The sequence below is a fragment of the Eleutherodactylus coqui genome, chromosome 6, assembly GCF_035609145.1.
Source record: "Eleutherodactylus coqui strain aEleCoq1 chromosome 6, aEleCoq1.hap1, whole genome shotgun sequence".
Classification (NCBI taxonomy): Eukaryota; Metazoa; Chordata; class Amphibia; order Anura; family Eleutherodactylidae; genus Eleutherodactylus; species Eleutherodactylus coqui.
Window position 1 is genome coordinate 180,712,807 of NC_089842.1, and position 14,676 is coordinate 180,727,482.

The 14,676-nt window shown below is 40.9% G+C and overlaps 1 protein-coding gene across 5 annotated transcripts in view; it reads left to right on the forward strand.

The window, feature by feature from the left end:
* The window catches only part of DPF3 (double PHD fingers 3), a 240,681-nt gene that overhangs the window by 181,986 nt on the left and 44,019 nt on the right, over positions 1 to 14,676 (forward strand). For 3 of the 5 annotated variants that reach the window (XM_066608371.1, XM_066608376.1, XM_066608374.1), the window contains exons 5-7: positions 6,146 to 6,241; positions 8,925 to 8,991; positions 11,592 to 11,633. In XM_066608371.1, coding sequence (XP_066464468.1) covers positions 6,146 to 6,241; positions 8,925 to 8,991; positions 11,592 to 11,633 — 205 coding nt within the window. The remainder of the gene's footprint in view (positions 1 to 6,145; positions 6,242 to 8,924; positions 8,992 to 11,591; positions 11,634 to 14,676) is intronic. The other 2 variants (XM_066608373.1, XM_066608375.1) reach the window with 1 other exon arrangement.

Here is a 14,676-nt window from a genome sequence, read left to right on the forward strand (position 1 = left end):
CATTTTGCATAGTTCTCTGCGTTACGCAGGAAACACCACGTGGAGGTGACCATGCGATTTTTCCTTCATATAAAATGACATCAGGAAGTGAGAGAATTAGATTACGTACATAAAATTTGGACGCTAATTCTTTTGCGCTTAGAATTGAATAATCGAGTTGGGACCTATTAACTTTTCATATTTATGACATAATCAATGCTTGTGCCAAATTTCATGTTTCTATGACATTGGGAAGTGAGAGATTTGGATTATGTACGTAAAATTTGGACGCTAATTCTTTTGCGCATAGAATTGAATAATGGAGTTGGGACCCATTCGCTTTTCCTATTTATGACATAATCAATGCTCGTGCCAAATTTCCCGTTTCTATGACACCGGAAAGTGAGAAAATCAGATTCCGTACGTAAAATTTGGACGCTAATTCTTTTGCGCATAGAATTGAATAATGGAGTTGGGACCCATTAGCTTTTCCTATTTATGACATAATCAATGCTTGTGCCAAATTTCCTGTTTCTATGACACTGGAAAGCAAAGGAATTACATTCCGCACGTAAAATTTCGACGCCAATTCTTTTGCGCTAGAATTGAATAATGGAGTTGGGACCTATTAACTTTTCCTACTTATGACATAACCAATGCTCGTGCCAAATTTCCCGTTTCTATGACACCGGAAAGTGAGAAAATTACATTCCACACGTAAAATTTCGACGCCAATTCTTTTGCGCTAGAATTGAATAATCGAGTTGGGACCCATTCGCTTTTCCTATTTATGACATAATCAATGCTCGTGCCAAATTTCCCGTTTCTATGACACCGGAAAGTGAGAAAATTACATTCCGCACGTAAAATTTGGACGCTAATTCTTTTGCGCATAGAATTGAATAATCGAGTTGGGACCCATTAGCTTTTCCTTTTTATGACATAATCAATGCTCCTGCCAAATTTCACGTTTCTATGACATTGGGAAGTGAGAGATTTAGATTATGTACGTAAAATTTTGACGCCAATTCTTTTGCGCATAGAATTGAACAATCGAGTTGGGACCTATTAACTTTTCCTATTTATGACATAATCAATGCTCGTGCCAAATTTCCAGTTTCTATGACATTGGGAAGTGAGTGATTTAGATTATGTACGTTAAATTTCGACGCCAATTCTTTTGCGCTAGAATTGAATAATCGAGTTGGGACCCAATTTCTTTTCCTATTTTGGAGATAATCTATGCTTGCGCCAAATTTCATGTTTCTACGACATCGGGAAGTTGGAGAACTTTTGGCGAGTCAGTCAGTCAGTGAGTGAGTCAGTCAGTGAGGGCTTTCAGCTTTATATATATATATATATATATATATATATATATATATAGATTAGGGAATGCCAAAAAGGGTGGGGGGGGGGTTATTTTTAGGGAGTCATTTTTTTTTTCTGCACAAGTGAGCATTTGGGTCTGGAATTAATTCAGTTGTGTCCTGAAATCCAGTGGGTATTCCCTCCATTACAGGCCTAGCCATGTGTCCAGTAAGTAGATTGGGGCTACAATGGGTATGTTTTTGAACACAGGACAAACAAGGGTATCCATTTTGGCATGCAAGTCTTTATTCACCTGTGTGTTGTCCAAATACAACTGTTTTTAAAATAACACAATTGCCAAAAAATAAAAATTGTAATTTTTTCCTTCTGCTTTTCTTAGATTCATTCAAAAGCTGTGGGGTCAAAATACGCAGTACACCCCTGGATAAGTTCGTTAAGGGATCTAATTTTCAAAATGGGCTAATTTTGTGGGGGTTCTTTGTCATTTTGGCCACTCAAGGGCTCTATAAGTGTGCGATGGAGCCTAAGGCCGGCTGCCCACGAGCGTGACGGGCTCCGCCGCGGAATATTCCGCGGCGAAGCCCGTCACGGCGCCCCCCCAGAGCCCCTATACTTACCAGCGGATCCGGCTTCTTCGCGTCCACATGACGCTTCCCCGCCCACCGCTGCCGCGTCACATGACACTCCCACCGCGTCACATGACGCGGCGGCGGTAGGCGGGAAAGCGTTTTCACGCTATCTTCCGCTGTGTTACAGCGGGAGATAGCGTGAACGGACGGCTTCCATTGACTGCAATGGAAGCCGTCAGCGTGTACACCCGCGGCAAATAGAGCATGCCGCGGGTGAGGACGGGAGATTTCACGGTGCGTAATTCCGCGGTGGAATTCCGCACCATGTGCCCTGAGCTATTAGGTTCAATAGAACCTAATAGCTGCGGGCAACGCAGCAGATTTTCGCCGCGAATTACGCAGCGGAAATCCATCCGTGGGAAGGAGGCCTTAAACGTCTTCAAGCAAAATGTCTGTTCTGAAATACTTTTATTTTAGGCCACATTGTACATACGAACATAATATTAGGACCACAATGGTTATGTTTCTGAACACAGGACAAACAGGGGTATCCGTTTTGGAAGTAAATATCCTCATTTTCATGTGCACTATAGAAAAAAATGTCTTTTTAAAATGACATATTTGCAAAATCTACATTGAAACTACTGAACTACTACTGAACTACTGAAAAAAAACTGTGGGGTCAAAATACTCCTGACACCCCTCAGTGAATATATTAAGGGGTGTAGTTTTTAAAATGGGGTCATTTGTGGGGTTATCTATCATTTTGACACCTACGAGCCTTTGCAATCTTGGCTTCGTGTAGGAAAACAGTGTTCCTCAAAATATTGATAATCAATGTTCAATTTGTACGTCTCCTAAATGGTTAAATGGTCAAATGTGCATCCAGAATAAAGTAAACAGATGGAAATATAGATCTTATCAAAAATTTGTACAGTATGTTTGTTTTTTCACATGTTCATCTGCAATATCTCAAATATGTGCAATTTTTTCAAAATTTTCCCAATTGTGGCATTTTTTAGTAATTCTACACAAATTCTATCAGCCTATTTTTGACACCTAAATGAAGTACAACATGTGGTGAAAAAACAATGTCAGAATCACTTGGATATGCAAAACCTTTACAGATTTATTCTACGGTAACGTGACACATGTCAGATTTCCAAAATTTGGCTTGATTTATTAAGGTGCAAACAGACTTGGTCACTAAGGGGTTAAACGTTTGATAGATTTTAAGGACATTGAACACTTAACATCTAGTGTGGGTGATTCTTGTGTTTACCCTGCTTATCTGTAGGTCCTACTTAAGTGGTAACAGGGCTCTTCTTTATAGCTTGCACATGTCTGTGATTCCATGGAGGGCTGTAAATGTTTTATGGCACATGAGTACTTCTGTATATTGTTTTCATCACACATATGTACCTTGTACAGGTGTGAATGATCACGGCACTTATCACTGATCTTCCTGATCTGTCGGGGTGTTTTTTTACAGAGCACAACCCAATCAAGCCACTTAAATGTGAATCCTGGTGATCTTTTGTAGGGAACCCATTAAAAGTCTGCGCATTATGTGGCTTTGAAGTAATTACTGCAAAGATCCCATGGTGGCTTTGCTACAGGTTACTTTCCCTTCTCTCACCCAATCGCAATTCAGACTCCTCACATATGTTTTTCACAAAGTTAAGCCCCGTTTAGACCATATTTGCGTATTCAGCGCTGCGGAATAAGCTGGCGCTATACAAATAAAGATTATTATTATTATTATTATATTTGTGTCCATGAGAAACCTATTAGTATTCTTCTGGATAATGTTGTTAAATTTGTAAAAATCTGGCTCCTGTGGATTCAATATGTCTATCTACAGTTAATTCAATCTGAATTGTGCATGGGGTGTAGGTGTTTAAGTGGGCGTGGCGGTACCCTCTGTAAAGGTGTGTGTGCGGGAGCTAATTAAGAGCTTTGGCCATTACCTGGGCATTACCTGTAGCTGAAGCTGGCCAACCCATACTTCCGGTGGAGACATACTGCACTAATAACGCGTGTGTGTGATATAGAGAGATATAATATATATATTTCTATTTTACACTAGTCCAGTTTCCAACCCCACCTTACTTTCTTGTCTTGGGGCACCGATGTGGTGAGGCCTTTTCCCATTAGAGCTCTGTCGATAGAAAAATAAAAATGTTATGGCTGTTGGAATACAGCAACACAAAAGCAAATCTTTAAAAGACAAAAAAGGGGGTTTAGTTTACAAAAATAGCAAAACACAAAAAAAGCTGCACAAAATTGATATCACTGGAATCATGCTGACCCAGAGAACGTTGGCACATTATTTATTTTGCATAATAAACACTGTAAAAAAATTCAATCCAAAAAACAAACGGCAGAGTTTTTTTTTCCCCCTAAAAAATTAATAGAAGTATTGCAATACATTATATGTATGCAAAAATGATGATGCTAAAAATACAACTTGTCCCACTAAAACCGCCTTCTTATCGACAAAAAAATAAAAACATTATGGCTCTAGGAATGTGATGATGATAAAAAAAAAAAAACTTGAAAAACTAGTTGGTCATTAATGCGCAAACAGACTTGGTCACTGGGGGGTTAAACACTTCAGTTCTAATGCCCTATATATTAGTGATTGAGCTGTAATTGTCTATATTGACGTTGTTATCTCTGGTACAGTAATTATGATGGCATTGTCATGCTGAATTAAGCCTTCTTGCAGGTTATGGTTTATTTCCATCGTTATGTACATGACCGTACAATTTATTTTAGATTTGTTTTAAATTTGTATTTTTAAAACCATTTAACAAAAGCTGAAGTAATGTCAAACATGGATCATCATTTACTGACACACAGCAACAATGTTGGCAATTACAATCACAGCCTGCTGCGTGGCTTTGTAAATGCTGATTATTGGCCAATTCTGCCTAGTGTACGTGAATCTGCCGTTTTTTTTTCATGTTTGCCAATCGGCTCTGGAGAAATTAATTCATCAGGATTATGGGTATTTATGGACCGCCATCATCTCAATATAAAGTAAACACAGTGGGCCTCATTTATCCAAATTGTCTAAAAGAAAACATTTTGCTCATAGCAACCTAGCTAATCTCCACTTTCATTTGTGAAGCTGCTCTGTTGAAATGAAAGCTAAACTCTGATTGGTTGCCATAGGTAGCTGAGATTTTCTTTTAGACCATTTTAATAAATGAGAACCAGCGAATCAACGCAGTAATCACACACGAGTCGTGGTACTGGGTGTTGCCATGTTTAATAACAAAACGCTGCACATTGGCTTTTGCAGCCATGTGGTGGGACCTTTAGGCTACCTACACGGTTGAGCACGATATCAGGCTGAGAAACTCTGCCCAATATTGCGCTTGTGAACGTGCGATTTGCCCGCTGATGAGACATTTTTCAGCCCAAAGCTCCTAGAAACACATCTATGAAGTTCCGATCCTCTCGTGTGATAAAAGATCAGAAGTGTTTTCCATTGATTTCAATGGGAAACCTCGCATCGCACGGCATACGAGAGCCTTGGGAAGCATTAAAGGTCCTATTGAGATCAATGGACGCTGCATTCCGAGAAACGTGAAAAGTTTTATAGCATGCCACATTGCTCGTGTATATGAATGACTCCATGCAAAAGAATGGGTTCAGATTCACTGGAGATTTGTGTGCATCACAACACACAAATGTTGCGCGATTTTCTCTGCTGTACGAAACCAGCCTTAGGTCATCTATCTGCAAGCACTGTGGACTCTGATCATTCTTTCAGCAACCACGTTTTTCTTTACATGGCTCTAGAATAGATTTGGGATTGTTTTTTCATCTGCCTTCACCAACACATTCTATGACATTATTCTACAAATGACAGGTTTTAAAAAAAAAACGCATAAAGTGGACTTTGATCGTTCTTTATCTTATGCCCTTCAAATGCGCCAAACAAAGTTTTACCCGAATTCCACCAACGGACAGCTCTTTAGTAAACTATGCTTATCTAAATTAACTTCTAACTAAACTAAACTAATTAAAAAATGTTTTTTGTTTTGCTGCAGAAGTGGCAGCTGTTCTGCTTAGCATCTTCCCTAGTGCGCTCCTAGCCAGTGGGGACAGGAAAACAATTTACTAAAGTCAAATGCTATTTTTAAAGTTTTTGTACTTTTTATCTTAAAATATACATTTTCAAATTGGCTGTTTTGTATTTATTTTCAATGTAATATTTTATAAATGAAATGTATGATCTTGTGGCATTTATTCAGAGGGTTCTAGAAAATGATGAAAACGCAGAAGATGCAAATGGCGATGAAGACTATGAAGAGGAGCTTCCAAAAAGAAAGAACCGGAGCAGAGGACGGGTAAGAAAGTTACTACTTTTGGTAAGCTATTCTTATGCTGTTATTTTTGTATCCATGGGCCTATCCCGGGCTAATCTTCCTGATGCAAAATCTCAGTCATGAACGGAAAAAAAAAGTAAGTGTGGCTAGATGGTGTATGGCTTGTTCACATTGGCGCTATGTCATTCCTTTGGTCAGCTTCGTCTTATATGCCAAATAATGGTAAAGTTGAAGGGGCCAAATCTGGCTTATGCCATACTTAACAGTACTGGACTACATTGGGGTCAATCCAGATCCCATTATGCCCTCCTGCATTTTATAGGATGAAATGGAGTGCATGCAGTGACATTTCATCCTGAATTTTAATGATAATCTGCGACGGAGGCTCCGAATGGAATATCCGATGCAGATGTGAATGAGCCCTAAGCATGTTAACATTGTCAAAAGTTTGAGGAAAATGGAAGGGACTTTGTGTAGAGCTCTGATCTTCCAGCTAATCCTTGTTATTTTACAACTAAAACATAAAAAAATAATTTGACTTTGAAATATTTGAATTTAAGAGTCAATACAGCCCTAACAATTTTTTTTGTTCTGTAGCATTTTAATAGCAACTAGTTAAAGGGGTTTTCCAGGTAGCTGTTTTTGATGACCTATCCTCAGAGTTGGTCAACAATAGCTGATTGGCTGGGGTCTGCTACTCGGTATTCCAACAAATCGGCTGTTTTGACACCCGCTGTAAGTGCAACAACACATGGAGGGTATGGATCGGACAGCTTGTTCCGACCCCCTTTATACTGGCCAGTGTTGGTAACTGCAGGCACAGTTCACATTAAAATCCATGATGGTCGGGTCACTTTCAGGACCCTCCTAAACCCAGTGAAGAACTATTCTTGCGAGTTAGCCCCCCACCCAGGATTTATGGTATCATACTAGGGAAGCTTACACAGGGCCTCCCACAATACACCAAGGGATGAAAGATGGACTTCTCTGATTGGGAGAGAGCATTGTCGTTTGCATACAAATTACACTTGGCCTGTGTGGCACAAGAGAAAAACTTTGAGCTCTTCTCCAGGTAGTACAGATGTCTAGACTTGATCCACCGTATATTCCCCTCAATGCCGAGTTTCTGTTGGAGTTCTGGGTTCGTGCTTGGCACCATGCTACATATTTGGTGGGAGTGCCCACATACCCAGCCTTTCTGGAGGTAGGTCTTTGAGCTGTACGAGGGTGTGTCCCATAACACAGTGGAGGCCTACCCGCTACTAGCTTTACTCTGTTATCCCTGGCTCTTTTGCCATAATTAAAAAAGGTATTTTACGTAATTTCCTCACTGCGACCAGGGCTGTTATCCCACGCCAGTGGCGGAGTACTGTCTCACCTTCGATTCAGGAGTTTAGCCAGGAGTTAAACCAACTAATGTACATGGAGGAGTTGGGGGATGAGGGTTCAGAGGAGACTTGCTCAAATGGACGAGTCTAGTCACTATGGAACATGTTTCGCGACTCTGCCGAGTTCCAGAACATAGTGGGATGGTGAGAGAGTGAGTCCTGTGAGGTTTCCTACGAGGCAGGGGAGTGGGGCCGCTACATGAACAACCAGAGTCCTTACTTTGATAGCCAGTAGAGGGTTTCTCTCACCTCCTATCGGATTTCCCTTTTTTTTCCTCCCCCCTTTTCTTGGTCTCAGGACCTATTGTTTCCTCAGTTTTTTCTGTTTTAATGATCTTTTCCATTCTTTTTTTTTTTTTTTCCTCCTGTCTCGATTTAGGAGTTATAAAGTTGATTTGTTAAGAAGTATAGTTACCAGCTGCGTCCACAGACTTGGTCTTGCATCTATTTAATATGCAAAAATGGCTTATCAGGGTTCTATATGACAGAAACATAGCAAGCGCGGGAGCTGCCCTGTTTTGGGACGACTTTCTTTTTTTTGTGTGTTTTATTTTCTAATTTCTAGGTTTTTGTTGTGGCCCTGCGACACCAGCTATTGGTTGCGTTTCTTTTTTATTCTGTGTAAAATCACACAAAAAGTTCTATTAAAAACTTACTAAACATAAAATCAATGATAGCTGCACCTGCAATTGCCCGCGCTGGCCATGACACAGTGGTCGGAGCTGTCGTCCTCTGTTCCATACCCTGTGTGTTGTGGCACTGATAGCAGGCACCAGAACAGCTGATGAGTCAGAGTACCGAGAAGCAGACCCCAGCAGGTCACGTATCGGTGGTAGCTCATCAATAACAATTGCCTAGAAACGGCCACAAATTCTAGTTTTCAGAAAGCAAAACTTATTTGTAAAATTAAAGACATGTCGACTTGAATTCAACGGTTTTAACTGATCAGTGCTTTAAAACAGGGTTAAAAATCTAAGGACATTTTCACAAACAGCAGGAGGTTTTTTTTGTTTTGTTTTACTAAAAAATTGCCACTGCAGTGTCAAGAGGCAGAAGTGGATTGATCAGGAAGAGGAAGTAGAAGTCCTTCCTGTATAGTTCCTGTTCCTTTTGAATCCATTTATGAATTTGGCTCGAAAAACTGCAAGGACTGTGGTATTAAAAAAACAAACAAAGACGGCGTGTGTGAAAGCACCCTAAGGGTTTTACATTGGGATTATATATTGCTGTATGGTACAGAGATGTCTTCTTAACTGTAAAATACTGCACAATTATGCTGTAGTTTAAATAGAACATAAATTTCATTTACACTTTAGGCTCGCGGCGGCAGGAGGAGAAATGATACTTCTTTTGATGAGCATGACAGACCTTACGTATGTGACAGTAAGTAGAGATGTCCTGGTGTGCTATGGCCTTTTCTTCAGACCACTGAGCCTAGCGGCTCAGTAGCAGTCATGTACTTACCTTATGTTTGCTTATGTTTAGCTGTGAAGCAGTTAAGCTGGTTCTATGCTCGCTATCTAGCTGCAGATTGACAGGCCTTCGAATTTTAGTGTAAATTACTAGAATTTTTCCTTTAAGTATATTGGGAGGTACTCAAATCTGTAATATTTTTCTTCTTCTGCTTGTTCTTTATATACAAGTGTATTTAACATCACATAGATATGCCACACTAGTTTTGCTGTACATCGTAAAATGTATCTTTGTAATGAATATGCTACAGTAGTATTAGTGAGGACATTGATGTTGGCCTCTTGCTTAACCAGCCAGAAACCTGCTGTACACTGATGAGGAGCAAAGACCTTGTACAGCCTGTCTCTACCAGGTTATCTTTTCTAGAAGATTCTGGTTTTGGCTTATATTGGCAGTCATGTTAAAAGGCCGATCGTTGACTTAAGCTCCATTTAGACGGGACGAATGTTGGGTAAACTATGTCCGACTCTCGCCCCTACGGGATGCAGCATAAACTATGGACAATGAGTTGATCACTCAGTGTAAATAGCAGCCATTCAGTATTGAATGGCCACTATGTTAAGTCAATGCAGAAGGGCGGGGAGCGCGAGGAGAGAAATCTCCTGCAGCCTTCCCGCCACCCTGCTGGCCGCTCTGTGAGCAATCCAGTGCTACTAGCTCGTGTGCAGCAGCACAGGAGCGAGGACACAAAGGGATGAGTGTCGGGCATAGTTTGCCCGACATTCGTCCCGTCTAAATGAAGCTTTATAAATAAGCTACCTCTTCCAGTAGATGGTACAATCCATCTGCAGTACCATCTCCCATGTGCATACCAAATTTGACAGCTAGCTGTTATGATGTCTCCATACACTGTATATGTATGTCTCTGTAGCACACAGTCAGAAGCAGCAGCATGAAGGACATTATACAGCAGTACTCAGCAGTGTAGATTTAAATCCAGTACTGCTGTGTTATAGATGACTTACTAGAGCCAGCAGCATCTCTGCGTCTCTTTCTGCCTCAAGAAGCTTCCCCCTTCTCTTCTCCATAGACTTCTATGTGTAATATGTGTAATTTGATTTCTTGGTGTACAGGCTTCTGTGTACCGATTTTTATCAGTACAGAAGGCAAACTGAGAAGAAATAGGTAATTTTATTTAGTCTGGCACCCTAAATAATCCAAGAGAGATTCTCTTCTAAATTCAAAGGTTTAGTTACCAAATAAAACTTTTTTTTGCCTTGAGATTTAAATACATATATAACTAGTGCTCTTGTGGCATACTGCACATCCATCTGCCTGACAAGTGTTATAATAAAAAGCCTTACTGTACTATGTTATATATACACATCCATAGTTCTCTTCGCTAATATAGTCTACATAGATTGTCCAAAGCATTTATCGGCTACACGTCCACCATGCCACCCCCCAGCCTAATCTGTTATGGCACCTGCTGGTATAATACACAAGGCACTGAGCTCCTAGTATGAACATCTATCGGACCCCTAGAAGAAGAAGAATCCCACCCAGCCCTACCTGGCATTGTGCCATAATGCGACCAAGCTGTTTCCTTTGTGGTATGGCCAGTCAGGAAGGTTTCCTTCTTATGTTTGGATTCATTCTAAGGAAAGGAAAATGGACATAAAATGAACCATGATAAATAAGCCTTAGAGCTCATTCACATGGGTGTAAGCATATTCCGGTCTAAGAATACGCAGCATATTCATGGAACAAAAATCTCCCATTCCCTGCACATTTTTGCACATGCAAAAAATACACAGAAGGGGTCATTGCTTTGATGTGCAAATACACAGTTAATATGTAGAATAGTGCTGCAGAATGTGTTCTTGTTCAGTTTTTTTTTTTTACTGAACAGAAAACTTTCAAGCTTTTTGAAAACCCATGGAAAATCAATGGGGGGAAAAACGGGATCTGTTGATTTCTCTTTTAATTCTGTATCAAAAATGGAACACAGAGATGGAAAGCCCCACTGGGGCCCTAACACACATGTGAATGGGCTCGTATAACAATTGTAGGAGAAGTCACAAGTGCACGATGGTGCGAGTCCTCTAAGACCACCACCTATTGGGAGAACAGGAGTCCGGTGACCCACACCCTTTCCTGCATTGTAGCAATTAAAATGTCCTTTAACCTATGGTGGTTGCAAAACAGCCACTAGTTCTGTTACTCACTCTCATAGAGTTTCCAGGCAAGAGCAGTAGGCATAATTTACCTGCTCTCACTTTCTTCTACTTTCTGGACTATTTTCTTGACACAGCATGGGTTATCAGACTCCTGTTAGATGGTGGGTCCCCCCACCAATTATCCTATGGATACTCTGAATGTCAATGGTCAGACTATACCTCTAAATAAATTTATTTTAAAGTAAGCATAATATGTTAGTTTACTGATAGTTCCCATTAAAAATATATAAATAAACTGAAAATTCCTTTTGTTCATATCCAATCCCCAAATGCCTTGTTTTACAGCAAGGTTCATTCTTCGCTGTTTCTTTTTCTCTTTCTTTGTTGCAGATAGTTACAAACAAAAGCATAACTCAAAAACAGCCGAAAAAGGTACTTATTACCTCTCTCTCGCCTTGTTTGTACAAAATGTTAATAGAAGATTGTGGCAGTGTAACAATCGATGGCCTTGGCTGCTTACTGTACACATGGACTATATTGGAAGGAACCTATCACCAGGACAGGTCCCTGTAAGGTCATCTTCCACAGGCCCTAAACGATCACAGATAAATCACTAGATATACAGTGCTGTGTAAAAGATGATGCAAAGTAAGGACGCTTTCAAACATTGAAGTGTTAAATTTATTTTTCTCAACTTAAGAAAATGCAAAGTAAGCGCGCAAAAGACAAGTCCAAATATAAATATTTGGGGTGATGATCACCCTTTGCCTTTAAAACAGCATCAATTCTTGTAGGTACACTTGCACACAATTTTTCAAGGAACTTGGCAGCAAGAACTAACTGCAGATCTTCTGTGGATGTAGGCTTGCTCAAATCCTTCTGTCTCTTTATGTAATCTGAAATGGACTAGATGATGTTGAGATGAGGGCTCTATGGGGCCATATCATCACTGCCAGGACTCCTCGTTTATTATGTGGAAGATATTTCTTTGACATTGGCTGCATACTTAAGTCTGTTGTCTGGCTGCAGAATACATTTGGAGCTAGTCAGATGTCTACATGATGGTATTGCAGGATGGCTAAGTATCTGCCTGTAATATTGAGGACACCATTAATGCTGACCAAATCCCCAACTCCATTTGCTGAAATAAAGCCCCAAACTAGGAAGATATAGCGTTTTACTGGCACTGGGTAGGAGCCACGGGTGTAGTAGCTGTGCGGAAACCGAGAGTAGTCAGGAGGAAGCCGGAAGTCATCAGCAGGTAGTCACATTTGCGATACAAATGGATGAGGTGGAAAGCCAGGAGTCGTTATCGGAAAAGCTCCCTTGTAGAGAAAAATGGATGAAGCAAAAAAGTAGTTGGGAGGAGAGTCAGAGTAGTCACAGTTCACAGGAGAGGAGCAGGTTATGAAATGCAGCTATTATGTCCATGCGGTGCACTAAGGTGCCACGGCTTAACACAGACGCAAGTTAGTGTTCTAATAAAATTGCAACAACTCTCATAATGTTGCATAGACCAATTATACCTCTCAAGGTCAAGATGGAAGGACACCTGTTCCTTACCAATCAGGGAAAGTGGGGAACCCCTGACTAAAAGCAGGGTGATTGTCCCAATAAGGACAGCCCCACTGTCTTAATTTGGGACCTGGCTATCCCTGATTAGGAACCTGGAGATATGTACAAAACATAGGACACAACTCTGTTCACACACTGAACCCGGAACGTGACTGTTCACACCTCATGTTTGGCCACTTGCACAGACATTCAGAACACATCGCTGTTCACACCAACACACCCGGTAATGCACACCACACAGAACAGGACTGTGTGTACACCACATTTCTGGCCACTTGCACAGACCTACAGGACAAATCCCTGTTCACACCTACACACAGGGTAATGCTTACCACATAGAACAGGAACCCCACATAGAACTCACATGCATACAGATGGCACACTATAGCTAGTACAAGTGTCCTCACACTAAGGGGACAGAGAGTCAGCCACTATGCTGACATAACAGGGAATAGTGTCAAGCATCACTCACCTGACATACACATAAAATATCAGACGTCTAGAGGCTGCACCTGCAAAGGGATAATGGAGAAACCTGTGGGTGTATGCACCTGTGCGGTCACCATACCACACACTATTCGATGCATGCACCCCAGAACTCAAGGAGGGGAGGGACAACAGGTGTCCAGACCATCCTCAGGGAAGGTGAGAGAGAGACACTTCAGACAAGCATGTATACATAACACCAGCTCTGAGTGGGATTAACACAGAGTAAAGCACTAAAATGACCACCATTTACTACCAAGAGATGCTAGTCTTTATGTGCAGCAAACCAGAGGGGATTGGCTGGGGGAGAATACCACACCCAGCCAGCTCAATTAACCCTCACCTGTGAAGCTGTGCTCATGGAAACCTGTAGAACCACAGGTCCCAGATGCACAACCTAAAAGCAGCTTGATACAGGCAATGAAGCACAATAATCACGCGCTGGTGCAATGGCAAGGTCAGCCTTTTATAATGAGCCTAATCAGGAAACCGAGACGGGGGTCAGGACCAGGAGGCAGAGACTAAATAACTGAGATCAGGGAACAAGGCTGAGAATCATGCAAGAGAACTGTCCACAGGGCTGATGGCTCAATAAACGAAGGGCTACTGCTCGGAGTGCAGGAGGTTTCCAGTTCGAGTCGTAACACGAGCCTCCATCATGCTTCAATGTTGCCTGCAGACACAATTATTATCATTATTGTATCATTCATCAATTCACCAATTATGCACGTACAAAAATATGCATATAATATACAGGCTAAATACACATGTGAGTGAGCCCTTAAAACTTTGTCTTTTTGCTGTGTTCAATCTTGCCACGGTGTACAAAACCTTTAACATGAAATTGTCTTCCACAACCTCACCTTTGTCAATTTTATGCCTCCCACACAGCTGTTTCTGTTAATGATGGCGTTTCAACCTACATATGAAAACAATGATCATCATCACCTGTTTGGTATAATTAGTCAATCATACACCTGACAATAATCCTACAAAATCCCTGATTGTGTGCAAGTGTACCTAGAAGAATTGATGCTGTTCTGAATTTAAAGGCGGGTTAACACAAAATATTGATTTGATTTTTAGATGTCTTTTTCCCATTTACTTTGCATTTCATTAATTGACAAAAAAGGATCAACGCTTCTATTTTTGAAAGCATTCTCACTGTGCACCATTTTTACCACACCTGCCTAAAACGTTTGCACAGTACTGTAGTTTTGCCTAATAGATGGCCTCTGGAAGTAACAGAAGTGCTGCCACCCTGTTTTCTTTTTTTGCAATTTGGGTGGACGTGTAGCAAAATGTGACAACTTGGTTCTGCTAATTGGCTGAGTGGATTTGAAACCCAATTGAGTGGGTACAGTTTTTCTATAATTTGATATCCCTTTGACAGCTTTCCTTTTGATTCATACCA